The sequence below is a fragment of the Phyllostomus hastatus genome, unplaced genomic scaffold (assembly GCF_019186645.2).
Source record: "Phyllostomus hastatus isolate PE091 unplaced genomic scaffold, TTU_PhHast_1.1 phas_contig_62, whole genome shotgun sequence".
Classification (NCBI taxonomy): Eukaryota; Metazoa; Chordata; class Mammalia; order Chiroptera; family Phyllostomidae; genus Phyllostomus; species Phyllostomus hastatus.
In genome coordinates this window covers 18,243,459-18,270,299 of record NW_025333921.1, presented here as the reverse complement: position 1 = coordinate 18,270,299, position 26,841 = coordinate 18,243,459, and the positions used below count along the sequence as shown (strand labels likewise).

General features: G+C 54.8%; 1 protein-coding gene and 1 long non-coding RNA gene across 3 annotated transcripts in view; one reads left to right on the top strand and one right to left on the bottom strand.

The window, feature by feature from the left end:
• LOXL1 (lysyl oxidase like 1) overlaps positions 1-20,810 on the bottom strand; it is a 24,590-nt gene extending 3,780 nt beyond the window's left edge. The window contains exons 1-5 of the mRNA XM_045848707.1: positions 19,108-20,810; positions 4,541-4,649; positions 1,607-1,744; positions 964-1,120; positions 273-368 (exon numbers count right to left, since the gene is read on the bottom strand). Of these exons, the coding sequence (XP_045704663.1) occupies positions 273-368; positions 964-1,120; positions 1,607-1,744; positions 4,541-4,649; positions 19,108-20,269 (1,662 nt within the window). The 5' untranslated portion in view covers positions 20,270-20,810. The remainder of the gene's footprint in view (positions 1-272; positions 369-963; positions 1,121-1,606; positions 1,745-4,540; positions 4,650-19,107) is intronic.
• On the top strand, positions 19,150-26,841 carry LOC123825306. Of its 2 annotated transcripts, none has more exons than XR_006786868.1 (4): positions 19,150-19,216; positions 25,087-25,193; positions 25,439-25,616; positions 26,422-26,841. It is a non-coding gene; the product is annotated as an uncharacterized LOC123825306 (long non-coding RNA). The 2 variants fall into 2 exon arrangements; XR_006786869.1 differs by lacking the exon at positions 19,150-19,216 and adding an exon at positions 24,895-24,999.

Sequence of the window (26,841 nt, the reverse complement as noted above, 5' to 3'; positions counted from 1 at the left end):
TCCTCTGTCACTTAGGGAAGACAGAGCCATCACTTCTGCCACCACCACACCTGGCCTGAGGTTCCTTGGTGCCTGTGTGGAAAGAGGCTGTATCTGCCTGAGGCTAAGACCTTTGGTGGGAAGTGCAGACCTCGGCAGGGTGCCCCACAAGGCTCCTTCTGCTCAGCTGCTGGGAAGAGGGGAACATGCCCACAAGCTGAAGCATGTCTCAGAGGTGGGGACACTGAGGTGAGCAATGGGCTAGAGGGGGTGCCCTGGCTTGGGAGGCCCACCTTGAGGATATAGTTGCCGGGCTGCACATCGGTTATGTCAATCCACTGGCAGTCGATGTCCGCATTGTAAGTGTCATAGCAGCCTGGGCTCAGGCCCTGAGAACAGGGATGAGAGTAGAGGATGGGGTGCCACGTACTCCGCAGAGCCACTCATGCCAACTCCAGCAGCCAGGGCCCCTCCTTCCTCTTTGCTTTGCCCCAACCCTGGTCTAGGGCAGCTGTTCAGAGTGGATCTGCCCCTTCCTAAGCCCATGAAGTGGATGGACCACAAGATGGCAGACAGATATAATCACCATATTAGAGGGATCAAATAAGGAGGGCCCTGCCTAGGAGGAATGGATGGAGGACAGATGGCCACTCTGTGATGTCTGCGCAGGACAGAAAGATGGATCTGGGCAAATAGGCAAGTGGAACCTCATGCCATCCCGGCTCTGCTGGACTGTTCCTTTTCTGACATGAGCAGGCACCCTGGGAATGAGGTAGGAAGGGGCCTGGTGGGGGGGGGGGTGGTCCCCAAGGGGCCCTGTGGTGGCCTGAGAACTGGCAAGAAGACCCTCATTCTGGTTGAGCTGAGTGGCCAGGGGCCACAGCACTACCCCTTAGCCCAGTCTGTGTTGCTGTCTGCTCCTGCAGCTCCCAGGTCAGGGCTGCATCCTGCACCCCTGCCCCTGCCCTGCCTCTCTAGCCTAACCTGTGTGTGAGAGGTGCACGCGTAGCGCTTGAGGTTGCCGAAGTCGCAGGTGCTGTCCTCCAGGCAGAAGCTGGCCTTGTGGCCCTCGGCTACCTTCTTGCCTGTGGCCGCATCCAACAGGTCATAGTGGCTGAACTCGTCCATGCTGTGGTAGTGTCTGGAGACAGAGGGCAGGAGGAGAGAGATGGAAGCCTCGCCACCTGGGGCTTCCCATCCCACCCCCTTCTGAGAGGGGCCCAGGTGACACAGCCTCCTGAACAGTCTGGGCTCCTGGGTCCCCTGTTTCCCACAGGGCAGCATCTCTCCTGCCCCACCAGCCAGGTCGTCCTAGGAAAGCACCCCCTCAGGACTCCTCATTTCCTTTTCAGCAGCTACCTGTACGGGCCTCCCAGGGGCAGTGCCCTTTATTCTACACGTTTCCATTCTTTATCCAGACTGATCCTTCCATGCCCCCTCTTGCAGCCCAGGTTTTACTAAGGCTCCTTTGAGAAACTCTTGCCTCGGTGACAAATCTTTGGCAGAAAACACCTCGGGGCCCTCCCACCAGCACCTGCTCCCCCAGGTGCACTAGTGGGGGAGGGGAGCTGGGGCACAAGTCCCCCAGCCTAGAGTAGGGGTGGGAGAGGCCACTGGCCCCACTCACTGGTGGCAGCTGTGCCACTCCCAGGTGTGCCGTGGCCGGTTGGGGAGGAAGTCCGCCGTGCCCTGGTTCTTCACGCGCTGGGGGAAGCGCAGCAGCACCCGCACGTCGTAGTCGGTGGCCTCGGGGGCATAGGCTGTGCTGCAGGGGCAGGTGGGAAGACAGGAGTGGGGCAGAGCACTCTGACACGGAAACCCAGAGTGGGCCAACTTGTCAACGAGGACCCCGACACCCGACTCCCTGCTCTGAGCCAAAGGCTCAGATCTCTCCCCCTCTCTCCATGAGGCTGGTGCACCTGGCCTGACACTGACGCTCTGAGGGTCTCTGGTTCCTGCCTGCAGGTGACTCTCAGCTGGGGACAGCCTCTGGGCGGGGGGGGTCACATCAAAATCTTTAGAGGCCCTATAAAAACTGGGCCTATGCAGGAGATTCTGGTAAGCCTTCCCTCCTCAGACAGCCCCAACAGGTGCCACAGTGTGCCATGTCTGGGCTGTGGGCCTAAGGAATGAGCTCAGGTTCTTTGGCATCAAAACCCCTGCCCGTCCCTGGTCCTGTTTGTCTCCTGCTCCCCCTCACACCCTGGGCTCCAGCTTCAAACACTGATTCCTTTGCTAACCTAGACTTTTGCCCATGCTGTTTGCTTGATTCAGAACTCATTCAGCCTCCTAGGCCAATTCAGGTCCCCTCCCTCAGGAAGTCTGCTCTGACTGCCCCGCTTAGAGAAACGTTGGCAGCTTGTGAGCTCTAACAGTGATTCCGCACACTCCCTACACTAGGTCCAGGTCACTAGGCCACCTCCCCTGACTGTGCGGCTTTGGGGCCTGAGGCCTGCCCTTTTCCATTCAGGAAGAGTGGGTCTGGTGTGGGCTGCCTGCTCGCAGTTCACTTATTGGTCCCCACTTCTCCGCTGAAACGGGCTGTCCTGGCTGGCCTCAGGGGGACTTCCCTGGCACTTGTTAAGGTCTGGGTCCTAAGGCCAAAGGCAGAAGGTGGCCATTTGTGGGAATTAGCTCTCTCTGAGAGGATGTCTGGACAACAGGCAGTACAGATTCCTCTTTGCCAGGACATAAGGCCCTTGGCTTTGTCTAGGGGAGGCTTGGAATCCATCTGTGTCTGGGTTGGAACAAACACCCTTCTTCCCCCTGTTGAGTTCAATGCTGCCCTTCTGTTCGGCTCAGCACACCGTGGGAAACCATCAAGGTCTAGGGTCCAGGCCCAGCTTGGCCACAAACTCGTGGTGAGACTTGGAGCAAGTCCCTTCCCTTGTCTGGGTCCGGCTGGCCGTCTGCGCTCTGGCACCAGCCCGCAGCCCACACTTCCGATCATCTCTGAGGGCCCTATGCTCCGGGGCTCCAGTTTTGCAGGGTTTTCTAGGGCTGTCCTCCACCTCCGGCCTCCTCTGACACCTCTGCCCTTGTTGACCCCTTCCTCTCCGACCTTCAACAGCTCCAGCCTGCAAACCGCTCCTGCTATCTCTCCTCCCACTTCTTGTTTTCTGGTTTGTCCTTGGGGCATGTCTGTCCAGCTAGACAAGGACAGCCCCCCCAGGACAGGGCCCAGTTGCCTTCTCCCCAGCCCATCCAGGAGCTCAGGGCTAGATAATGTAGGATGCTTCAGGAAGATGGAGTGGTAACAGGGCTTTGACTCAAACTCCTCAAAACTCAGCCTTCGTGGATTGCTGTGGAGCCCCTCACTGTTACAGGAATCACAGCAAGAGCATTTTCACTGCGCTTTCTTCCCGGGAGACGGGACCAGACCCAAGAGGGCAGCTGACTGAATGGCACTCAGCGTGCAGGTCCAGGACTGCTGTCCGTACACACGCTGTTTGCGGCCAGTCTGTGAGGAAATGTGCAACTTGCCCCGGCATCTAAATCAGCTGCAGTACTAATCGCACTGTTTGCTGTAGCTGATCTTTCTTTTTTTGAAGCCAGATTTTCTTATGCAGGAACCAGTAAGCTGAGCAACACCCTGGTACAAGCTCCCTATCTTGGTGCAAGGAGATTACAGGGTGGTCAGCTGCTCTGGGGGTTAGTGGACTAGAAGTTCCACAAGTGAGAAAATGTTTAGATTCCGAAGGACTTCCCTGATACTAAAAAATAAAAGTAGATAAAGAGTCCAAATATCAAAAAAGCAAGTAATTAAGAAAACAGGGTGCCTCCAGCATAAGAGAAATGTCAACAGAAGAAGTAGGTCAATGTAATCCTTAACTAGTTCTTTACCACAGGGAGATGGACCCAAAGCATGCACACTGGCACAGAACGTTCGCTGTTAATAAAGCTAGAAGCCAGCTCTGTGGCAGGCAGGGTCACCCAGGAATGATGGAGAGTTGGCCGTGCTCACCTTTGCGGTCATGTAAACTGGTCTCTTTCCCCTCTCTGGTGCCACATAACAGAGGCCTCTTTGTCACCTGTGCCCCCTGCCCGTGCTGTGACCCAGACAGCCTGGGCCGGCCACAGACACATCTGTCCTCTGCAGAGATGCCCTGTACTCTGGATCTCTGTCTTGAGTCTTCCTGAGGACTTCCCCAGGTCCTCACAGGAGCTCTGGGAGCCGCGCCCCCAAGGAGGAACCTTCTCATAAGGTGGCTTACAGCAGAAAAGTTTTAATTCCTGTCATTGCACCATAGGGTCCTGACTGGGCAACACACACCTTCAGGGCTGATGTGAAGATGAAAAGCCTCAGTAAAAGTAAACTTCCTTATGTGGTGAAGTTTTCAGAAAAGCTGGATAACAGCTTGTTCCCTACCCCTCCCGACTCCCTCGGGCGGGCAAGGCAGAGGTAGCAGATGACGGGGACCAGGTCCTGAGAGGCTCAAGACGCTCAGCCAGGGCCATGTGGCTTGCAGTCAGCCTGACAGCCTGGCTGGCATGCAAGTGGGTTCTGAGTGACTCCTAGGGACTCTCCCCGTGCTCCAGGCTTCATCCCCCAGCTCCTTACCTTGCCAGGCACTTCTCCTCTGCTGCACAGCGCAGAGAATACAGGTGGGCTCTCTGGACGTAGGTGGATGCTTGCACATAGTTGGGGTCTGGGACCAAGTCAGGGAGACCTGGGAGTGGGCAGCAGGAGAAAGGGAGGCGGGGGGAAGAGCACGACATTGAGGAGAGTCAGGCTGGCCGTGGTCAATGCCCAGAGAACACCCAGCTCTAAACACCTTTTGCCATTTTTCTTTCTCTACACAGGCTATCACCTCCTCCAGGAAGCCTCCCAGCCTGAGCTACATATGGGATGTGTACCCTTCTCCCTAGGTTCAGGTGTGAGGTCAGGGAGGTCAGGGAGCTCACCTCTGGAGGTCCATGCTGTGGAAGTGCTGAGACCTCTTAGCAGAGCTAGGATATGAGTAAGAGCTGGGAGATGGGGCAGAATGTGGAGACCCAGAGAAGAGGGAAGGGTATGCTTGGTAGGGGGAACAGCATGGACGAGGGCCTGGAGGCAAGACTGAACGAACCAAGTGATCTGGCGGAGACCCTTTCTTCCATGTCCTTGTTCCCCAGGCCCCTGCAGCAGCCTCCAGACACCCTGTGCTCCTCGCACCCAGCATTCTTTATAAAGCACCGAGACATCCCTGGGCTTCTGGCCCCAAGGGGGTCCCAGCAGGCTTGTGGGAAGAGCCAGGTGAATGTTGGCTAGCAGAAGCAAGGGTGGGCAGGAAGCGAGGGGCTAGAAGGAAAATGTCCCCAGAGCAGGCCGCTGACTGGGCAGGATTCTCAGCCTGGGGCCCCAGCCCAGCTCCCTTCTTCCTGCCATCTGCCCCAGACAGGCCCACGCTGGCTGCCTGCAGCCTCTGGCCTCTAACCTGGGGGCGCCTGGCTCCCTCCCCTGCAGGGCGCAGGGGAAGTGCGGAATCTGCTCCAGCCCTAGGGATCACTTGTTCCCAGGATGTGCTAGAGCTGGGGCCTGTCCATCCTGCCTGCCTTCCTTCTCACTCCTCCCCAAGAATAAGTTATTCCCATTGAACCGTATTAGGAATTAGCAAAAACCAAACTCAGGTGTCAGGACCCCATCTGTATGAAATAAAGAAGCAATGATCTTGCTGCCGGGAGTATGAGAGCGGTGGGGTGCAGGGTGGAGTGGCAGGTGGGCAAGGGGGCCCCAGAGCCCTGGGCTCCTGCCCAGCCACTGAGCAAGCCTACCCAGGGAGTGAGCCCAGACCCCTACGCCCCTCCCCTCTCAGGCTTCAGGGATCTGGCAGATAAATGATGAAATGCGGCTGTGAGTTCCTTGTAGCGTTGTTCAAGCTCTCTGCTCTTGGGGAACAGGCAAGGTAGGGGACTTGAGTCATGTGGACAGGCTTCCAGCTCCCTCTTCTTGCTGCCAAAACCCTCTTTTCAGCTTTTAGGTTCTGAACATGAGGTATAGGAACTCTGGCTTCTAAGGCTTCCACAGAGGTATCTGCCTGCATGCCATCCCTCTGCTCACCCTGGGGCCCAGGCCTCAAGTGGGGACTGGGTCCAGGCAGCCAGTGTGACCTCACCTACTTGGAATGAAGAGAAAATTTGGAGCACAGGGTGGGTGAGGATGAGGTGGCTCCTGGCTGAGGGGCCGTCTTGGCCAGCCTATGTCCCATTACTCAAGCCCCCAGGAATGCCTGCAGTCATTTCCCAAGTGGTCCTTAGGTCCTCAGAGCAGGGGCCACCTTGGTGCCCTGCTTGTACTCACCCACTAGTTCCTAAAAGCTGGGTGAGGGCAGGTGAGGAAGACAGGAATCGTCCCCTTCCCCGAGATCTTTAAGCAACATGTGGGGGTGGGTCAGCTGGACTTCAAGCCGCATGAGACCCAGAATTTGGCACCAGAAGCCCAATTTCAATAAATACTGCACAGATGGCTCCACAAGCTTTCCTGGCCCAACCCCTCCTCTCCAGGCCATTCCAGGGGTTAGCTGTGCAGGGAAGTTAGAAGAGCCAGCTGAAGAAGAGGCCAGGGCTATCCCAGGCCAGGCAAGGTTCGTGCCACTCCTGACCTCTGACGAAGTCCTGATCCTGGTCCTCCCCTGAGCCCTGACCGTAGCCACACACTGAGGTCTGACACCTACCAACAGCTCTGAACCTCCGAGTCATTGCTGTTCGCCCCCAGATTATAGGCTGACGCGAGGTACTTCAAACAAACAAACAAACAAACAAACAAACCATCTTAAAAGGAATTCCTTTGACATAATCAATTCTTTTTTATTGTAACTGAGTATGGTTGGCTTTTAAAGATAACCTCCAGGGCTATGGGGCCGGGAGCGGATCTGTGGCGCACCACATGCGGGCGGACCCCTCTGACCTCTGGTCACAGTCTGGGCCCTGGCCCTGGCTGTACATGATCCTCTTCCTCTTCCTGTTGAGTGCTCTCAGGTTCAGGTGGGTGCTCCTGCTCCAGGAAGCCTTCCGTTGGCATGGAAGACCCACCCCCAGCCTGATGTTGCAGGGGTTACCTCTGTCAGTAAACTTCTTTAATGATTTGCAGCCTAATGGAGTCGTCCCCTCAGTATCCAGGGAGGCCTTGTTCCAGGACCACACCCCCAAGGACACCAACAACTGCAGATGCCCAAGTCCCTCCATCGGCACTCGGGACCTGCCCGCTCCCAGTGTCTGGTTATGGGGGCTGACTGTGCTTTACTGCTCCCACATTCACAAGTGTGCTCCTCACCACTCGGAGGTGCTGGAGGGAAGTGAGGCTCAGAAAAGGCAATGAACCTACCCATAGTCACACAGCCAGTTGAGGTGGCTCTGGGAGGAGATCCCAAGTCCTGAACCCCTCTTAACTCCTCTTGTCATTCCTCTTTCTCTAAAAATGAACACTTTTAAAAATTTAATCTACACATGGTTGAATGCACAGATTTTAGGTGTACAGTTGACAAGTCTTGACAAACACGTTCTCCATGCAGCCGTCACCACGGCCAGTCCACAGACTGTGGGCATGGTCCAGGAAGTTCCCTCCGGCCCCTCCCCACCCCGGTCATCACTGACCTGCCTTTTCATTACGTTAGTTCTGCCTTTTCTAGAACTTACATGGAATCACCATCACCACCTTTATCCTATCTTCTTTTTGTTCCATACCTCTGACCATCACTGGGTTCTTCAACTCCCCTAACTGGCACCGCCACATGCTCCATCCCCTCACCCCTTCATTACCCTGGGGGAAGCTGCCAGAAAAAAGAGCAGCCTGTAGGCTAAGGATCCCTACCTCCCCATACCCTGCCTCAGCCTGGCCCCCTGCTGAGGTCTCTGGGAGCAGCAGGCCCTCCACCCTCTGCTGGTATGTTTTTTCAGGAGGGAACAATGCCTCTTTATCTGGCCTGCTCTTCTGGAGGCACTACAGCAGCAGCCAGGCCTGCAGGCTTGGGCTCTCAGTCCCCTCACAGGGGCTTGGGTAAGGGGCAAACTGTGGGATATTGGAAGGGGATGCGGGAAAGCCTATGCAGGGCCTTGTGGATGTGTAGGTAGGGGTACTCGTCTGTTGTCTCTGGCTTCTGGGATATAACCAGGCCCTCTAGGCAGGTGACCAATGTTGGGTGAATTACAGTTGCAACCAGATCATGTATTCAACCCCCACCTGATGCAAAGAAGTGTGCATTTTAGCCCTGACTGGTGGTTGGGTGTCACCCTGCAAAGCTAAAGGTTACTGGTTCAATTCTTTGTCAGGGCACATGCCTGGGTTGTGGGTTTGGTCCCCAGTTGGGGATGCAAACCAGAGGCAACCAACTGATGTTTCTTTTTCACATCGATGTTTTTCTCCCTCTCTTTCACCCTCCATTCCTCCCTCTCTAAAAAGAAAAAAAAGGGTGTGCATTTTAAAGAAAGACCCTGGAGAAGGCAATGCTTAGTCAGAAGGTGGAGATAATCATTAGTTGTGGGGTTGTAACTTCAAAGAGGAACTGAGATTTCTTATTTAGAAAATAGGGAGTCATCCAGCCCTTGCACGTGGCACTGGAGATTCCATTAAGTGGGTTCCAGTGAGAATTTTCGTGGAGACTCCCATTTTTATAAATGCAGAACAATGGAATTAATCATAATTTTCATTTCAGAGCACACTAACCATTGTCATTGGTCTATGCAAGGCCCCTCTCTTGTGATAAAATTTTTCAACCTTCATCTTCACCCCTGACCCTTAGCTATATCCTGTGAGAGGGGAACTCAAGAGTTAAAGGTTTTAGCTTTAGTTATAGTTGATAGGCTTAAGAGATTAATGCCTGTGGAAGGCTGTTATTCCAGGAGGTCAAGAAGCAATTCAACCTTGTGCCCCAGGGGGTCTGCAAGCTCAGGGTGAAGGCACCTGAGCCACTGTGTTCCAGGGAGGGGAACAGGAGGCAGATAAAGAATTGCTGACCAACAGATAAAGAAGTACTAGGAGAATCTCTGTGGGTGGGGCTGCAACTCTTATCCAATTAATCTTTTTTCCAAACCCCTCACCTGCCCTTTCTTCTCCTTGTAAAAAGGTTGGCTTGAGATGAGATGGTAAGATGGTTTTTGAGGGCACATTACCCGCCTTCTTCTCAGATCACTGGCACCCGAATAAAGCGCCCACAGAATCAATCCCCGTCTCTAGTTACTGGTTCTAGTAATGACAGGCAGCGTGAATGCAGACTTTTCTGCTTTCATTTGAACACTTGTGTCTCTACAGAAAATCTGCAGTGCTTATGTATTCTTAAAGTATAGAACTTATATTGTCTTATCTTATTCTGATTCTTGAGTTTTCAGTCAATGTAAACTTTTAAGATCTACCTAGTTCATTGCTTGTCATTGCCAAATAGGACTCCACAGTGTGCACCCCCCCCCACCCCATGGCTAATCTAAATGGTCTCCTGGGATAGACCCCCCAGGGATGCAGCTAACCACCCAAAGGATAGTCTTGCTCAGGCTACCCAGAGGAGCCCTGGTAACCATCAGCATCTGGTCTTCTGCTCCCAGGAGGCAGGCAAGAGCCTGGCTTTTCACCCTTTGTCACAGACCTTCTGTGTGACCCTGGCCAGGGCTGGCCCCTCTCCAGGCCTGATGGCCTCAATTTCTCCAGATCTAATTGTTCTGTATTCCACTCATGGCCTGGAGCCCGGAGCCACCCCTCTGTGGGCACTCCTCCATGCTGACCACAGGTTGGCCCTTAAGGATTCAGGCTGCTTAGAGCCTGTGCCAGGTGGAGAACATTGAGTCAAAGGGCAGCAAAGGCCCCTGGGTGGCCACAGCCAGGCTACTTGGCTAGGCAGGGGCTGGGTATAACTGAATTGGGTCCCAACACCATTCCACAAGCAGCTGCTAGTCTAGGAAGCTCTTCAGTCTCAGAGGGCCCCAGCAGAGCCTCCGGGACAGTGAAAACACAGGGCCAAGGACAAGACCAGCTTTCGCATTCTGGCTCTACCCCTGGAACCTCCTCTGTGGAGGATCCAGGGCCCCTTCATCTATGCTCAGGACCAGCCTGCCCCGCTCCTCCATTGTCCAGGTCCCTTCCCTTTTCATAGGGACAATGGGGAGATTGGACTAACTGGTCTTTGAGTGTAATTTGATGGCTCCATAAACACTTGGAGATTAAAATACTTTTCGGGAGCTATTCCCCAGCCTTGGGCAAGAGCCCAAGACCTCTCACAACCTCTACAGACAAGCCTTCAGCAGCCAGGAAATTCTCCCACGTCTGACCTAAATTCTTCCTGCTTCGGGGGAGACCTGTTCCCTCCTGCTCAGTGGTTCCTGGAGGCTGCTCAGCGCAGAGGGCCTGTGGTTACATTCCTGCTGCTTGCCCACACCCCACCTGTTTCCCTGCTGGCTTCTCCTTTTCTGTGGGTTCCATAAACCTCGTCTCCTTGGAAGTCTTTCCTCTTCAGCCCTCCTCTCACAAGCAGCAGATGAAGGAGAGTAGAATGCAAAAGAGCCCTAATCTCCTGAGCCCTGGCTGGAGGATAAACAACTCCAGCAGGAAGTGGGCAGTGGGCTGTGAAATATGTGTGCAGCCAGACTCCAGAGGAGCCCCAGGCAGGGAAGCAGACCACTCACAGAGAACAGCCTTGAATAAAGATGAGATGAGAGGGCTTCCGGGCAGGAGCTGGCAGCTCTGTGACCTAGAAAATTATCATCTAATAATCAGAACATTAGCCCTGGCTGGTGTGGCTCAGTGGATTAAGTGGTGGACTGCAAACCGAGTGGTCACCGGTTTGATTCCCAGTCAGGGCACATGCCTGGGTTGCCGGCCAGGTCTCCAGTTGGGAGTGAATGAGAGGCAACAGGTCCATATACCTCTTACACATTGATGTTTCTCTCCTCTTTCTCCTTCCCTTCCCCTCTCTCTGAAAGTAAATAAATAAAATCTTTTTTTAAAAAGAACATTAAATTGTCAGCACCAGCCTGACAGTGCCACACCAGGCAAGGTGGCAGCAAGGTCCATGGTGTCCTACCATGAATGGGCAGTCACAGCCCAAGCAAAGATGTGATAGCCATGAAGTCAGACCCAGAACCTACGGTGGTTCCCCACTGCCTACAGAATCAGGCCTGGGCTTCCCAGGGTAGCATAGCAGCTAAGGCCTCTGTGGCCTCTGGCTATAACCTGACTTTCCAGATCTCTTAACCTTAAGGATCAATACACAGCTCCTTAGCACACCTGACCTTTTCTGCCCTGGCTTCTGACCCTGTGGGTGCCCTTGTCTTGGAATTCCCTACTACACACACACACACACACACACACACACACACACACACACGGGCCAGCTCTGCCCTCACTGGGGTACAGAGTCTGTAGGCCAAAGCCTTCCTTGTCAGTTTTGACCACCCCTCTGCCACCACCCTGTGCCCCTCTTCCAGCTCATGGCTGCGGCCCCCACCTGAGTGGGAGACACAGCCCAGCAGCAGTGACAGCCTCACTCCTCTGTGTAGCAGGGCCCACCTCAGGGAACGGGATCAGTGAGTGTTTGTTCAATTGAGCAAGCTGCTGAGGACCTACGGCAGATAGGGACTTAGCCGGGAGAAGGCTAAGCTTTGGGGAGGTCAACTACGCACCCTTCTGGCAAGCCTTCTGCCTCCTCGTGTACCTCGCTGCCCTCCCACCTTTGCAGGCCCTGCTCAGTGTCCCCCGCCCCGCCCCCTCCCAGAATGTGTCAGGCCCCTGAGTTCTCTCCCTGCCCCTGGGGTCCTTCAGAGTGACCTGAATTTTTTAAGATTTTATTTATTTATTTTTAGAGAGGGAAAGGGAGGGAGAAAGAGACAGAGAGAACATCAGTGTGTGGTTGCCTCTTGCACGCCCCCTACTTGGGACCTGGCCCACAGCCCAGCAACCCAGGCATGTGCCCCGACTGGGAATCAACCAGGGACCCTTTGGTTCGCAGGCTGGTACTCAATCCACTGAGCCACACCAGCCAGGGCCACAGTGACTTGAGCTTTTTACCTTTCTTACAGAATCCATTCAGCCCACAGCCTTCCCATCTCAGCTCATAACAACTTCATCCTTCCAGCTGCACAGGCCATAAACCTTTGTGTTATGCCCGACACCTCTCTTTCTCTTACACCTGCATCTAGTCCATGAGGAAATCCCCTCAACTCTCCCTCCAAAACACATCCTGAATCTGACTTCCTACCACCAGGTTGTTGCCGCCCTGCCTAGCTGCCGTCATCTCTGCCTGGATCTCTGTACCAGCCTCCTCTTGATCTCCTGCCTACCTCCTCGCTGTCAACCCCCAGCACGGCAATCAGGGCCTGTTTCATGTCAAACCCTGCAGTAGCTCCTCGATGCATGGAGGTAAAAGCCAAAGTTCTAACAATGGCTTACGAGGCCCTCCATGGCCAGAGCCTGTTACCTCTCTGACTTGTCTCCTATTATGCCCCCACTCCCATTACGGTCTGCTCTTACCCACACATGAAAACCCCAGGGAACTCCTGCCACAGGGGTTTCCACTGGCTGTTTCCTCCACCTGGAATGCTTTTCTCACAGACAGCTGCACAGCTTGCTCACCCCCCTCCATGTCTCTGCTCAAATGTTGCCTTCAGGAGACCCACCCAGCCACATTTGCAACCTGTCCCCCCATGCTCCAGACCTGCCTCACTTATCTGTATTTTTCCCCACTGTACTTATCACCTGCTGTTATTTACCTCTTTATTACATTTATGCATAAAATATAAGATTCACGAGAGCAAAAGTTGTGTCTCTTTCCTTTCTGTAACAAATACCCATCTCTAGACCACTGCTCAGAACATAGTAAGACACTCAACAATATTATTATTGAGTAGCTGAATGTCCTCATAAAATGATCAGCCAGACAAGAGCCACTGGGGGTCGATGAGGCTCTGCTTTGCCTGCTGCCCAGCTACAGACCCAGGTCTCCGTGCACGGAAGGTCTGGGAACTAGAGACAGGCCAGACAGGTGGGCTTCGGCCACTGCACCCTGTGTGCCTGGTTTCTTCTTGCTGCTGGGGCTGAGACATTGATGAGGACAGGGACGGATGTGGGGCGCCCCTGAATTCCCTGCACTCAGCCCAGGACCTGGTGCCTGTACACCCGGGGCAAGCATGTGAACAAATGCCTGTACCCCAAAAAGGTCTGGTGGCATCTGCCTGTGTGAGCACAGATTTCATCATCAAGCAAAGGCTGGGACTGACTCCAAAGCCCTTTCTTTGGAAAAAGGATGTGGTGCCAGTTGGCTCACTAGCAGGAGGAAGGGTGGGTTGTCTCCTGAGGCTTTGATGGCACAGTGCACTTGAGCAGTGCCTTCCCCACCCGAGTCCCTTCCTGCTCTGGTCTTCTGACACCAGCAGTACCCATTTCCCGGTGAAACTGAAATGCCTGATTTGAGTGCCCATCAGTAAGAGGGAGAGGAACCCTGGCCCTGTAATTCTGAATCCAGAGAGAAAGGCCTTCTGGGTCCAGGTGCCTGCCTCCCTCTAGGTCAGGGCAGGAGAAGGGACAAGCCCCAGGCTCTCCTTCCAGCCTCCCTCCAGAGTGCCTGCAGGGGGGCTGGAAGCAGGTGTGGGCTGCCTGGGCAGGCCACACGTCTCCAGTCCTTCCCTCTCTTCTCCTGCCACTCTGGCCACTGCCCTGAAGAACTTCCCATGTGTTCTTGGCTTGGATAGGAGTGGGTGGACTTGAGCTGGGACTTTGGGGAGGGGTGCCCTTTCAGAGCTGAGAGGACACTGAGATGGGGGCCCCTCGGGTTAAGAGAGAGGGAGGGGAGGGACAAAAGGCCAGAACTCTCAGGTCAAGTGCAGCAGTAGCATGAGGCCAGTAGGCCCGAATTATTCTGAACCCTGCTCCACTACCACTGCCCAAAAGCTCTGTTGTGCCCGCAAATTCAAGGCAAAAATCCCAATGTTGGTTTTCCAGGGGATCTAGACCTGAGAGAAACAATGGCCATGGAGACATACTCTCCCCTGAGGGGCAGTTCAGTGGGGTAGAGAATCCGCCTGGATGAGTTACTGAACTTCTCTAGCCTCAGTTTTCTGGTCTGTAAAGTGGGGGTGATAATACTATCTGCCTCACAAGATTGCTGGGGGAATTAAATGAGAAAATAAAAAGAAAATACTTGGCATAATGTCTGGTACACGATCAGTGTTCAATACATATCAGCTATTATTATTATTATTATTATTATTATTATTATTAAAAATAGGAGCTGTTTTTTTTTGGCAGGGGCAGTCCAGCTTGAGACGAGGGGAGAGACCATGTGACCCTGCGACTAGATGAGGGGAAGGAGACAGGAAGCCTGCCTGTCGGGACACCACTGTTCTGTTCCCGCTCTGGTGGCATTTGACCGCCAAATAGAGGATGAGGAAGAGGGCCCAGGTCCCTGTCTCCACAGCTTGTCAGACAGTTTACGACAGCTACCTAGGCCTGAAGACTGCATCGCTGTCTGGGGGCTCCCAGACAACCCCAGGAAGCAGGGAAGGGTCCTGAGCTGTGATTCTGGCTCTACCAGTTACCAGTTATATGATGTTGGGCCCCAGTTCCCTCATCTGCAGAATGTGGATAATAATAATATCTTGGGTTCTTATGAGGATTAAGTGACTCTAATTGTAAGGCTCCCAGGACGGGGTCTGACACCAAGGAAGCACTAGGTGAGTGCTTGTTAAATAGCGGTCTGGAGGCTGGACGATGGCAAGGCCCTAACGCCGCATTGCTGAGGGGCTCTTCACTTCCAACACCTCACCCACTCACTGTCTCATCTCACCCTGCTACAACCAGTGCCTGGACAGAGCTGGCAGTCACATATCTGCTGAATGACCAATTATATGAATGAATAAATAAAGTGTGCAGGGTAAGCAAGAATACATAAGAATTTTAAAAATAATAATGTATGATATTAACTCAGGATGGGGAAGTCATACAGACTCTCATTCTGGTTTCATTTCTAAGAGGCCACGAGACAAATCAGCAAGTGAACCCACCACCTTACCTATGAAAGGGGACGAGTGACAGTGCCTGGCTCATTACTGCTGCAGGAGTTAAGGGTGTGATGTGTCCAGTGCCAATGGATGCCACTGCAAATATCTCCTCCCCTGCTGCAGCTTGGGGACTGAGGCCCAGGGAGGGGAGGTGGGTGGAGAAGTCTCCGGTTCTCGCACTGCCTGCATGGTGTGCAGGTGGGGTATTCATCCTCCTGGGTCATCTGAGCTCAGTTTCAACTCTGGCTCAGCTGCATCTAGCTGTGAGACCTCCCTGAGTCCCAGTTTTCTCATCTGTACCAGAGGACCATAACCTCCACCTCTCTGGGAGGCTGCGAGGGTGAATAAAATTACACATTTAAACCACTAAGCTCAGTAGGTGTTCTTCAGCAAATGGCCAAGTTGTTGGTATCATCTCCACCTTGGGACTCTACCTCTGGATGCTTGCTGGGGGAGACTGCTTCTGTCCTTCCCTGCATCTGCTTTAAGTTCTGAGGAAGTGGGTAGGTGATCTGGAGGGACAGGCAGCAGGGATGTGGTCAGGGAGCCAAGGCTGCTGTCAGGGCTCAGCAACCCTGTGTGGCCTCTGGGTGTGGGGCACGGGATAGAGAGGGGAGCACCCCAGGAATACTTATGTGTGCAGGGAGAGGAAACCTCTAGCTGCAGCACAGTACCCATGGGAGATGCAGAGGCCTGAGAGGAGGAGGAGGAGGGGGCAGGAGAGGGGGAGAAGAAAGAGGTACCTGAAGGTTCTAGAGCCAAAGGCCAAGGCATCAGATTTTGTCCTGAAGGCGGCTTTGGGAGCCACGGGACCTACTTGCGCAGGGGAGTAACATGGTCAGCACCTCAAGGGTTTATCTGATCCACGTGTAGGATGGACTGGTGAGGGAGAGGCAGAGGTCAGGGAGACACGGCTCCCTCCTTACCTCTGATCGGCTGTGTGAGGACAGAGCTGGAGGACCCATGCCAGGCCAGGCTGGTGAAGCCGTGAGAGATGTCCTGGGAGGATGGCCAGGGCGGCCTGCTCCGTGTTACTTTCACAGCATTGCCAGGGCCTATGAATCAGGCCAGGGCTGTGGGGTTGGGGGTGGGGGCGGGGCCTTGGGAGAAGAGCTATAGTCTTCTGGGGCCAGCACTAAGACCACCAGTTCAGAGAGGCTGGGGCTGTGGGGAGGCAGGAATTGGGGCAAGGAGGCTGGGACAGAGGGGCCTGGTTGTGGTAGAGGGAGAGACACAGTGAAGGAGATGCAGCCAGGCCTGGGAAGCAAGTGGCTACCCTCTAGGCCTCTGCACGAATGTGCAGAGAGCCAGGAAAAGTATGTTACCCTCTCTGAGCCTCTGTTTCCTACTCTTTTCTCCAGTTACATGTTCCGGAGTTGGAGGCCCTTGGTGGGAGGGAGAAGGTTGAGGCGCCCCAGGAAGAAACTGGGTTCTTCACAGGCACTTGGAAACCACACAGGCATGGAGGGACAAGGGTGGTGCGCACATGTGTTTAGTGTTGTGGGGATACATCCACGCCCACACACTCAGGCTGCCAACGCCCAGCCTCAGACCCCTGGGTGTGTGGCCAGGCAGAATGAGATCAGCGTCAGAGAATCTGCCCTGGACTCCCACACCAAGCCTGGGGGTCTGAGCTAAAGGACAAGACTTGGCCTTCCTTGAACTGGGATTTTTCCATGGTCCAGGCCTAGCAGGGTAGGGAAAAGGAGCCAATGATGGGAGAGAAGGTAGTGCCCCCTCTCTGAGCCCCAACTAGCCTGGTCTCCCCACAGTCTCAACCCACACACTGTCCCCTCCATGGCCAGGGGAGGGTGCTGATGGCCATCCCTTGCAGCAATGCTTAGGTACCTCCTCTTCAAGGAAGTCCTTCCCGAGTCCCTAGCCCCTGACTGGGGACACTTCTCTGACCTCCCCTAGTCCATCCCCCAGTGCCAGCCCAATCACAGCACTGAGGTGCCCTCTTTGCTGTACTTCCCAGGGCACAGCCTAAATCTGGTGTGTGCCAGCACACTCTGCCTGGCCCTAGCACACTATCTTCAGCAAAGAAATGTCTTTAATCCAGATGAACTGTGTGGCTCAGGGGCCATGGCTAGAGACCCCACTAAGCAGCAAGCACCTCTATTCTAGACATGGCCTTGCCTTGGCAGGTCCCCTTTTGAACCTTAAGAACTGATAGTCCAAAAAGGGGCCCTAGAAAACCCACTGGCTTGGAGTATAGACATCTAGTTCCAGGCCTGGCTCTGCCAGTAGGACTGTGGAATTTGAGGTCTTGGTTTTCTCCTCTGCCTAGAGGTGGGACGCTTTTGGCTGAGCCCCACTCTGTGGTCTTGCATTCTAAGAAAAGCCACCACAAAAGCTTAGCACCTTATGGGCAAAACATCTTCTTCTCCAAGGAGCGTTAGGAGTAGCTGATGCTCAGGTGCTGCAAGTCCCAGAGAGGACCACGAGGACATACCCTTCATCACATCACAGACGGCTCTCCATCTCAGTCCAGTCTCAACTCCTGAAGGTTTCCAAGCTGGGAATCAGCACCCAACTCGACTGCCATGCCTTGGATGTGAGGGAGTGGGTAGTAGCAGCGGGGACACTCCTCTCTCCTAGCCTTGGGTTCCAGCAGACCGTAGGGAGACAGGAGTACTGCTACCCACCCCACTCCCCAACCCTTGCCTCAGCAGCAGCCTCTCACGCAAGGTTAATACGGCTGCAGACAAGGCAGCAGTCCCTGTGCTGACAGAAGCAGCGAAGGCTGTGGGTGCAGTACCTGAGTCCCTGGGCCCAGAGACCTCAGCCCTCACCTTGGGGGCCTGGCACACCAACCTCAGTGTGGAGCAGATAATCTACCTTGGTGTGGAGACAAGGCACAGATGATAGCCTGAAAGAGGTGGACAGGAGTGGACCACATATGCATTGAGAACTGAATGAAAATCCTTGACCAAAGCAGATTTGGAACTTGTATTAACAGAGGCAGGAAGGAGAGTTCTAAGACAGCAGAGGATGGAACCAAGAGCTGGCCAGCCCTGGCCAGACCACTAGTGGGTCCTTGGCACAGTAGCCCACCTGCTAACAGCACAGGTGGAGTTGCCCACATGAAGAAGAAAGGCTGCCCCCTGCACTGTGTCCTTGTGTGCAGATGGTTTGGGCCTTCCCAGGTCATATCTTCACCTCACCACACCAAAAAGCCAGAGACAGGTCCAGCCACAGAGGATTCCTAAGACTCTCCCCCAGGGCCAGGATTGGGATGAGGTAGCTGAGTGAAGTGAGTGAGGCACTGGCCTAGTGTGCAAAATTTAACAGGGCACCAAAAAACTCAGTAACCAAGATAAGTAATATTTGATGCAATATTTTTAAAATTCAAAACCAATACTAAAAACACCTGTGATAAAAAAAAATATCAAGATTTCAAATAAAGACAGCATCAGGATTGATGATTTTTCAGCTTGCCTTAGGCTCCAACACGGCTTGGCTTGGCACCATTTCTGATTCTATTTAAAATTGGGGTATTTTGTTCATCACAGAATTTTTTTTTTGCATTATTTAGATCTAAAAATGCATGAAATTATCATTTATCTCAATTACTGAGTTTTTGGCGGCCCCTTACATTTTGTGCTTCCCTAGTGTCCCCGAGGGAATTTTTGTCATCTAGACTGGATTCCTGCCTGGGGTGAGAGCTTCTCCTCTAACCTCCAGCTCCCTGGGCAGAGCTCACAGAGCCCAGTGACTGGGAGCTTGCCACACCTCCAGAAAGGCATCCCTCAAGGCCTTTCTGACCCTCTTGTTCCCTGCTTCACCCTGCGAGGCTGGCACAGGTGCATCTCCAAGGATGGACGATATGCCCTGATGGGAAGGGAGAAGAGGCAGGGAGAAGTGTCTCTTCCCTTTGTCCTCAAATGACCCAAGCCAGGTCTGGGCGTTGCCTCCTCCCAAAGCCTGGTCAGTCCCTCCACCCCCTGCCCTGGGTCAGAGCCCAGGCCTGCCTGGCCAAATGCTGGCACTGATGATGTATGGAAGCGGGAGGTGGGATGCACTGGGGCTGATGATTCGGGGGGTGGGAGTGGGGGGTCCCTACTTAACTCAGGGAGGGCCTTTGGTAAAGCACAGAGGAGGGTCTAGGCGCGCGGGGAGGTTCACCAGGGACCTGGAGGACAAAGCGCTGGGCGTGCGGACCGTACTCACCGCGGCCGTTCTGGGTGGGCCGGTACACGCTTCCCACGCTGAGGCGGCCCTGCTGCGCACTGCTGCGCTCCGCCACGGGCGGGGGCGCGTCCGAGCTGCGCACGGGCAGGTAGGGCGGCTCCAGCACGCGGAACGGGGGCTGCGGCTCCACGGCCCTCGGCGGGACGTAGGCCTCGGGAGGGACGTTGGCGTAGGGCGGGTACCAGCCCAGGCGGGGGTCGCCCCCGTAAGCGCCACCGGTGGCCTGCGCTGCGTCGGGGCCCGGGCCCGGGCCGGGGTCGGGGCGGGCCTGCTCGGAGCCCGCGCCGCCCTCGTGGTACAGGCTGTGCGAGTAGCGGCGGTCCAGGCCGTCGGCGGGGGGCGGCGGCGGCGGCGGCGCGTAGGGCCTCTCCGGGGCGGGGTAGAAGCCCTGCGGCGAGTACTCCGGCTGCTCCTCGCCGCCGCCGCCGCCGCCGCCGCCGTACTCCTCGTAGCGCGCCCGCGGCTGGAACGGGTAGAGGACCCCCGCCGAGGCCACGGCAGCCGCCCCGGCGCCCACGCCGCCTCCCGCGGCGCGGTAGTACACGTAGCCCTGGTCGTAGGTCCGCGCCGCCGGGTCGTAGGTCTCGTACTGGCTGACGAAGGGCGCCTGCGGGTAGGGGAACTGCTGCGGGAAGGAGGGCTGCTGGCGGTAGGTGGTGGCGAAGGCCGAGGCCGAGACCGAGGAGGAGCTCCCTTGATGGGACACCGAGGTGCGAGCCCGGGCCATGCCTGTGCTGTCCCCGACGGCCACCTCTCGCCAGTTGTCCGGCACCTGGCCGAAGCCGAATGGGTGCCGCGCTTGGCCGCGCACGGTGTCCGAGCCCACGCGCCCGGGCAGGGGCAGGGACGGGGCCTGCCGCCGCCGGGGTCCTCCTTGGCTTCGCCGCTGCGGGGTCTGGGGGGCTCCTGCCAACAGCACCCGGGAGCTACCCTCGGCCCGCTGAGTCCCCGCGGGCACGTACTCGGAGCCCGAGTTGAGCAGGCTGTAGAGCTGCCCGTTGTTCTCCCACTGGATCAGCTGCCGCCAGCGCCCCGGGTCCGGGCCCTGCCCTGGCTGGGCCTGTTGCCCGTGCACCAGGACGCAGAGGCAGACGCCCCACACCAGGGCCCACACCTGCCAGCCGGCTCGGGCCAGAGCCATGGTGGCCCCCTCTGCAGAGGCCTGGTGAACCGAGAGGCTCTCAGGAGTGGCCCCCTGTGCGTGCTTCTCTTCCCACGGCCTCGAGGACAGGATGGCTCCTTGCCTGCCTCAGCTCTAGCTTTGTCCATCCTGGCCTTGGTCCGAGCGGGACGGCTCCTCCGATGACAACATTTCGAGGCCAAGGGGTCAGGGCAGGGCTGGGGTGGTGCCCAGGGCTGCACGAGGCTCTCTGCAGGTCGCTGGGCAGGACCGCCTGGGGGCCTTAGATGGGCAGCCCTGCACTGGCTGGCCTCGGGGCTGGCGCTTTCCCACTCTGAATGAATAAGCAACAGGCTGGGAGTATTAGGAGGTTTTGGGCAGCCTGGTCTGCCTGCTGGGGTCTCCTCCGCAGGGCCCTATGGCCCGCCGGGTTTTAGCTATGTGGCCCGTCCCACAGCTGCTCTGCTCCCTCAGTCCCTGGAGCTCCCAGCCAAGCCACAGACCTGCCTCTGAGGAAGGGAATGAAACCTGGACTAGGAGAGGGCCCCTGGGGACTCAGGCCTGGTAAGTGGGGCCCAGGCAGGCAGGAAAGGGCTGTAGGGTCAGCAGCATTTTGGCCATTTCTCTCTGCTTTGGACCCAGAGCCCTGGTCCCCTACTGCTTCTTGTGATGGCTTGAATGAGCCCCTGACTCCTGGCCACTCCAGCCTCTCACCAGGATCCCCAGGCTCCCACTCCCCGAAACCAGTGCCTAGAGACACCTCCCTTGTTGCTGGGCTTTCTTGGGGAGATGCTGAACCCCAGCTAAACCACCCTCTAATTCTGACCCCAGGCACACCTCACTTCCTTGGGCCTGAATACACTGGGGCTGGAGCTTCAGCTTTCTGTCTCTTGGCATACCTCTGGGTCTTACCCTCCGGGACATATGCCCCTGTTTTGAATAGAACTTGTGAAATCATGAGAGAGATCCACGTTTTGCATGTTATATGTGGTTTCTATGCTGTATCTCTTGAGTCAACATAGCCTGGAAATATCCTGAGTGGATAAAATGAGACCCAGGGCTGTCCGCAATGGGATGGGGATCATTCAAAGGGTTGTGTGCTATAACGTAAAACAGAAGAATGGGGGATTCAGGAGCATGGACCTAGTCCTGTTGGAATGCTTTGGTGTCCAAGAAATCACACTCTGAATGCCTCCCCTGTGCTGCTGTCTGCCTTCCAACCTTCCTCCTGGGAACTGGAGAGCAGACATCCCCCTCTCGTGCTTATAAACCAGGTAGGAAGACCCTGCCTTTAACCTGGCCTGTGCAGATTGCTCTTCTACTTTGGGAACTCCTGGAGTCCACCTTGGGAGGAGACAGCCGGAATGGACATTCCTTGGGACCCTGAGCCCTCACTCTCCACCCCCACAGCCAGCATTTGTTCACCCATCACAATGTGCTTTAGGATAAGGGCTGGTTCAGGTGACTCAAGGTATCTATCTGCCCTTTAAATGCTCATAACCAGCAACATTCAACAGTGGTCCCTCAGCTCCCCAGTGTGGGATTTGGTTTCAGACTCTAGACAGGACTCCTGCAAGGAGCAACTGGCTTGGCGCAGGACACCAAGCCAGATGCAAAGCCAGTTTACAAAGGACTACCGGGACCTGGAGGGTTAAGCACCCCACCCCCCTTCACTGTCTGCCCCCTGCAGTGCTGGCCTCAGCTGCTTGGAATCCCTGGGGTCTGCTAGGGCCCTCCTGCCAGATGGGCAGCAGCTCCAAGAGAGGAGGTGAAGTGGAAACAGGCCTCAGGGTACCCCAGGCAGGAGGGGAAGAGGAGAAATGGAAGGAGCACAGAGGTAGGGGAGTCTCACTGGCCTCAAATGGAGAAGGCTGAACCCCGCTTCTCAAGCCAGGCAGGCAGCAGGGCTGCCTCAGGACTTTCCAGCAGTGGAGAGAGCAGGGCATGGGCCATTGTGCTCAGCAGGCCTCTAACTCTGAGCCAGCTCTTGGCATGAAACCCTACCCTCTGCTGGCTCCTGCTCCTCTTTCTTTTTTCTTAATAAGGTTGAATCAGAATGAGTCAGAGAAGCCAAGTTTCCTGTTAGTCTCTGTTTGAATAAACTGCTCTGGACATAGCTTGGGCCTCTGCACAGGCTCCCAGGGCCAGGGCTGCATCTCTGCCAGCCCTTCCTGAGACTGCAGACCTGGGGTCCTGGCCTGGCCGGGCCTCTGCCCCGGGAAACCAGGCGAACTCTCAAGGCTTCAGAGTCTTCATTTGTAACCTGGGGGTAATACCTTTACTGGGGCATATTTGGGAGAATAAATAAGAGGATTATGAAGAGTACCCAATATCGTGCCAGGCATGTGGTCACCATTTTCTTTCTTTCCTCTGGACTGTGAGAGAAGGAAGGGAGGGCTTCATCTGCCAAGGTGCTCCCCCTGTCCATTTTTCCTGTCCCTTTCCTGTTTTTGCCTGTCTTCAGCATCCTTCCTTGCTCAGGGTGAACCTTGTGCAAGGTAGGCACCTCTCCTGGGGCCTGTCCTCTTCCCTCCTCCCCATTCCCTCCTTCTGACTTCCTTCTTCCTTCAGTCTGGGCCTCCTGCTGTGGCTGACAGGGCCAGCAGCTCTGAGCGCAGCGAAGGCTTTTTAATTCCACCTCTCCAGGAAGGGCAAGGCCTTGCTTCCCTCCATGGCTTGAGGTGCCCTGGCATCATTTGACTGATGCCTGCAGAGTGGGGTCTGAGAGAGACCTGAGCAGGCTGTTGAGGGTGCAGAGCTTGGGTCAAATGAGGGCTTCAAGTCCCCAGGCTGGGCTGCGCCTGCGCTGTCCAGGGGTGAAGCAGGCAGGCAGCTTGTCCCTACAGGCCAGGATTCACACCCACATTTTTAAGACCCAGACATGTGGTTGAGGCTTGCTGCCAGTCCCTGGCACCAGGAACCAATCTCAAGGGAACTTGGAGGGCCGGTGGTACAGGGCTGAAAGAGTTCGTTGATTGTGCATGACTCTGTTAAGCACCTACTGTGTGCTGAGCTCTGGACTAGGCTGCTCTGTTGCTGGGGTTCCCATGGAGTGGCCAATGTCTCTTGCCCATGTGATGGAAAATTTTCCAGGCTCTGGAAAATCTGTGGGGGAGCAAGGAGGCATTAGGCCTGACCAGCAGATGGTTTGGGGAGCAGAGAAGAGGTGGGAACCATGACCTACCTCACTGCTTTGCAGGGGAAAGGACCAAGAGACCCTTTGTAGGTCAGGATGTTTCTGTGGTTGGGAAGGGGTGAGGCAGGCTCTAGCACCCCTGCCCTCTGTCTCTCACACTGGGCAGGGCTGGGCAGCCTCCTCCTCCCATGATCACTGACTGCTGAACCCAGACCCTGGCACCTGGGTGGACAGCTCAGGAAAGACCATGCTTAGTGTTTGTGCAGAATTGGGAATGGAAGCCCCAGCTGCTCTGGAAAGCGGGCTGGAGGAAGTGCTGAGTGTGGAGGCCTGGCAGCTGGCACAGAATCTGCTGACTGGGCAGGAAGAGGACCACCGAGTGACCATTGCCAGCTGGACCCTGTGCTCACCCCTCCTTTGCAGCCACATCTGGTACAGTGGTGAGGGAGGCAGGGGGGCTTCAGTCCCCAGAGCCTAGGCAGCCTGGAGGGGCTCCTGGTGGGGGCTGGGGCCCCTTGGCTTGGAGGCGTCTCTCTTCAAGGTTGGAACTGAGAAGCCTGAAGTGGGCAGTTGAGGTCTGAGACAGATGGGGTGAGACGGGAGGGAGGGAAGAAACCCACCCTTCTCTAGGACCCAGGGGAATTCGGTGACTCTGGCCACCTCCCACTCCGCTTTTCTTCCCTGCAAGGACCTCTCTGGGCCCCTCCCCCATGATTCTTGGGGAATTTGAAGCACCCTTGCTGATATAACAGTCTGGGCATCAAGGCAAGGCTCTGTGGAGGCAGGAAGTCCCCTTGGTCCCCTCAGCCCAGACCAGCCAGCCTCTCCCCTTTTTGACTTTCTGTCCCTCCCAAGAGGCAGCCGTGGTGCTGGGGCCTGCTGAATGGTGTGTTCCTTGTTCCAAACCCCACCTCCTCCAGCCCCTGGGGGCTGGTGGAGGCAGGGGAGAGTCATCATTGCAGGGTGGAGAAGTGGGCATCTCATCCTGGGCTCTTCCTTGGTGGAAGCATTTGGCCAAAGCTGTTGTCTGGAGCCTCCTAGGTGGGAGAGCCCCTATGTCAAAGCAGGGGTGGACCTCAGCCAATATGCAGTTGGGAGAAGGAGGTAACAGAGTCCCCTGCCCAAAGGAGAGTGCTGGCAAGACCAAGCACGATGCCCAGTCAGGTGGTCAGGTCCGTCAGGCTGCAGCTGGGCTAACCCTGGAGAACTAGCAGGGGAACTAGCAGGAGAACTGAGGCAGGAACCATCTGGTTCTGGCTGAGGGAAGGCTCCTCTCTTCATTCTCTCCCCACACCCCTCTCATCTTTGTTTTCCTGCCTCTGTATCTAAATTTCTTTCTGGTTTTCTCTAGTTTTTTGTTTGTTTGTTTCTGTTTTCAGTGTACTCTGCTTTCTGTGGAACACATGCAGTTTGCTTCTTTCCCTCTGGTGCGGGGGCAGGTGGTCTGGGTGAGGGTGGTGGAGGCGGTGCTGACAGCTGTGCCTGCCAGGGCTCAGGGTGCGACTGCCTCCCCAGGATGCAGCTGTGCCCAGGACTCTGTTCCAGTGAACTTCTGAGGCCCTGAGACTGACACTGGGATTCTATTCAAATGGTGTTTCTTTGAAGGCAGTTCTGGGTGAGATGAGATGAGGGTCATGGGTATGGATTAAGCTCTTACTTTATGCCACAGGACTAAACACAGTAAGGTTCTTTCTTGCACCAGACTAGAGGGACCCTAGAGGTTTTTCTGCCCCAGAAGAAAAAACTCTGTTCCAGACATTTTTGTGTTCCCCTGGGATGAGAAGCATCTGGCAACTTACATTTTAAAAAGTAAGTTAAGTCCTGATTGGTGTGGCTCAGTGTTTGGGTTTTGTCCTGCAAAGTTAAAGGTTACTGGTTCAATTCCCTGTCAGGGCACATGCCTGGGTTGAGGTTTGGTCCCTGGTCGGGGTGCCTACAAGAGGAAACCGATGGATGTTTCTCTCTCACATCTATGTTTTGCTCCCTTTCTTCCTTTCTCTAATAAATAACTAAATATTTTAAAAATAACAAACTTTACTGTAACGTACACACAGAGAAGTACGCAAAGTGTGCAGCCTGATGAATATAGCGGTGCACCTAGCACCTGGACGAAGAGATGGAACACAACAGCTGCTGGCACCTCCTGATGGGAGCTCCTGGAAGTTCTGCCTGCACCAGCACCTGGCTGCCTGCACACCTTTTCTTCAACAAGATTTTAAATGACTGAGTTATGTGCGTAAATCATGATTTACTTAAAACCTCCCTTTGATTTCATTTTACTTTCTTTGCTCTTATAAATAAGGCTATAATGAACCCCCACTTCGACACAGATCTTCATGTCTACCCCTGCCACATAGCAGCCTCAGAGGGCCTGGGTTTGGTTCCAGCCCTTATTTATGAGCTTTGTGACTCACCGTGCTGTTTTTCTTTCTGTAAAATGGGAATACTGATTAAGGATTTTTTTTTAAGATTTTACTTTTTTTAGAGAGCGGGGAAGGGAGAGAGAGAAACATTGATGTGTGAAACATCAATGGGTTGCCACACCCTCAACTGGGGACCTGGCCTGCAACCGAGGCAGGTGCCCTGACTAGGAATTGATCCAGTGACATTTAAGTTCCCAGGCCAGTGCTCAGTCCATTGAGCCACAACAGCCAGGGTAAATAATGAATAAGGATTTAAATGAGGCAACATACTGGTACATTTAGTATATAGTCTGGTGCATACACTCAGTAAACACCAGTCATTATTAGTCCCTTATATTGATTTATTGGAAGTTGGATTTCTAGTAAAAGGGTATGAATGTCTCTGAGGTTTTGGCAAGGTTACCCAGCTACCCCCAAAAAAGTGGTCTCAATTTACCTGCCTGGAATGCCCTTGCCCTTATCAACACGGGTATTATCTTCTTCAAAGGGCATTAAACATTGCATGGGTTAAAAACAAGTTAATACCTTTTTTAAAGTAGCATATCTGATTACCCATGAAAGGGAGCACTTAATTTTGTGTTCATTGACCTCCCAAATGTTTTTCCTGCTTCTAGGTTCGTACACAAGAAGTCTGTTCGAAGAAAGAAGCCAGAATGATCCTTTTAAGACTGAAGTCAACATTTTATTCTTCTGCTCAAAACCTGGCAATGGTTCCCCATTTCACTGGGAATAAAAGCCAAGGCCTTCTAGTGGACTGCAGGGTCCCCACCAGGTGACCCCTTGCTCTCCCTGCTGCAGCCACACTGGCTTCCCTCCAATTGCTTCAGCGCGCAGAGCTGCTGCACCTCCCTCCCCACCACCGCCAGTCCTTTGAACTTGATCGAGGCTTTGTTCAGATGTCACCTTCTCAGTGAGATTCCCCCTCCATTCTTCACTCCGGGTCTCCTTACTTAATCTTTTCCTTTTACCAGTAGTATTTATCACCTTCTAAAGTACTCCATAATTTACTTATTCGCTAAGGTCTGCCCTCCCCC